At 61.7% G+C, this 1117-nt stretch overlaps 1 protein-coding gene across 1 annotated transcript in view; it reads left to right on the forward strand.

Moving 5' to 3' along the window:
- Positions 1-852, forward strand: part of PLA2G2C (phospholipase A2, group IIC) — a 9696-nt gene extending 8844 nt beyond the window's left edge. Inside the window, exon 4 of the mRNA XM_012656920.1 lies at positions 683-852. Within this exon, the coding sequence (XP_012512374.1) occupies positions 683-852 (170 nt within the window). The remainder of the gene's footprint in view (positions 1-682) is intronic.
- Positions 853-1117: the final 265 nt, after the last annotated feature.

Here is a 1117-nt window from a genome sequence, read left to right on the forward strand (position 1 = left end):
GCGGGCTTTGAGCAGGAGAGTGGACACAGTTCAGGCCACACTTGGAGACGGTCCCTGCATTGAGGAGGAGGAGCTGCTGATAACAGGGACCGGGTGGTGTCCCAGGAGCTGGAGGGAGGAGGGCAGAGCATGGAATGTTTTAAACACGATCAGCGGGACCTGCTGCTCGACCAAGTGTGAAAAGTGAACCAAGGGGGAGGAGCTGGGTCCGTCCCTGGTGTCCTGGCTTGGGGACAGGCGGAGGGCATTTGCTGAGAACGGGGGCGAAGGATGGGCTCGCGGGCAGAGGGAGCGCTGGTGTATCCGGGGTTCCCTTTGGAACGTCTTGAGCTGGAGATGCCTGGGACACTGGAGCGAGCTGTCAGGCAGGCGTCCAGAAACACGAGCCGAGCTCTGGGAAAAGGGCCGCGTTGGCCGTGTGCAGCCCACGTGCAATAACTCAGGGCCCCTCTGTGCAGCCCCCTCCCTCCCCTGCTTGTTTCCTTCTAGGCTTCTCCTCACTACAGCACCTGTGGGCCGCCCAGCCGTGATCCGGAAAGGACTCCCTGTTTCTTTCCTTTCTGTCCTTGACCCTTGACCCCTTGCAGCAAGCTCCCTGCTCTCCCCAACCTTAGAACCAACCTCCCCCGACCCCCGCCAGGGGTGGCCCCAGAGCCCCCAGTGACCCTGTGTGTCTCTGCAGGCGGATGTGCCCTCGGTCCTGGTGTCGGCTGCCTCTGCGGACTGAAGGCCTGCGAGTGTGACAAGCGCTCCGTGCGCTGCTTCAAAGAGAGCCTGCCCACCTACGAGAAAAACTTCAAGCAGTTCTTCTCTGGCCGGCCCCGGTGTGGCAGGCGTAAGCCCCGCTGCTAGGGAGGCCGCAGAGTCTCCCTCGTCATTCTGCACCTGCTCTAGTGTCACACCTCCAGGAAGCCTTCCCAGATCACCCCTGGCAGACTCCAGTTCTTCCCCAGGTCGGGGTGGGGGTGGAGAACAAAAGGTCCCCCCGAGGATAGCTTGCCTTTCAGCATTCTGGCCTCGGGGACTCCTTGTCATTGGGATCTGAGAACGGGAGAGCAGAAGTGCCGGGAAGGAGCTTGCATTCTAGCGGGGAAGGTGGGCTGCAAACATACGTGTG

This window comes from Propithecus coquereli, unplaced genomic scaffold, assembly GCF_000956105.1.
Source record: "Propithecus coquereli isolate 6110/MARCELLA unplaced genomic scaffold, Pcoq_1.0 Scaffold528, whole genome shotgun sequence".
In the NCBI taxonomy this organism is placed as follows: domain Eukaryota; kingdom Metazoa; phylum Chordata; class Mammalia; order Primates; family Indriidae; genus Propithecus; species Propithecus coquereli.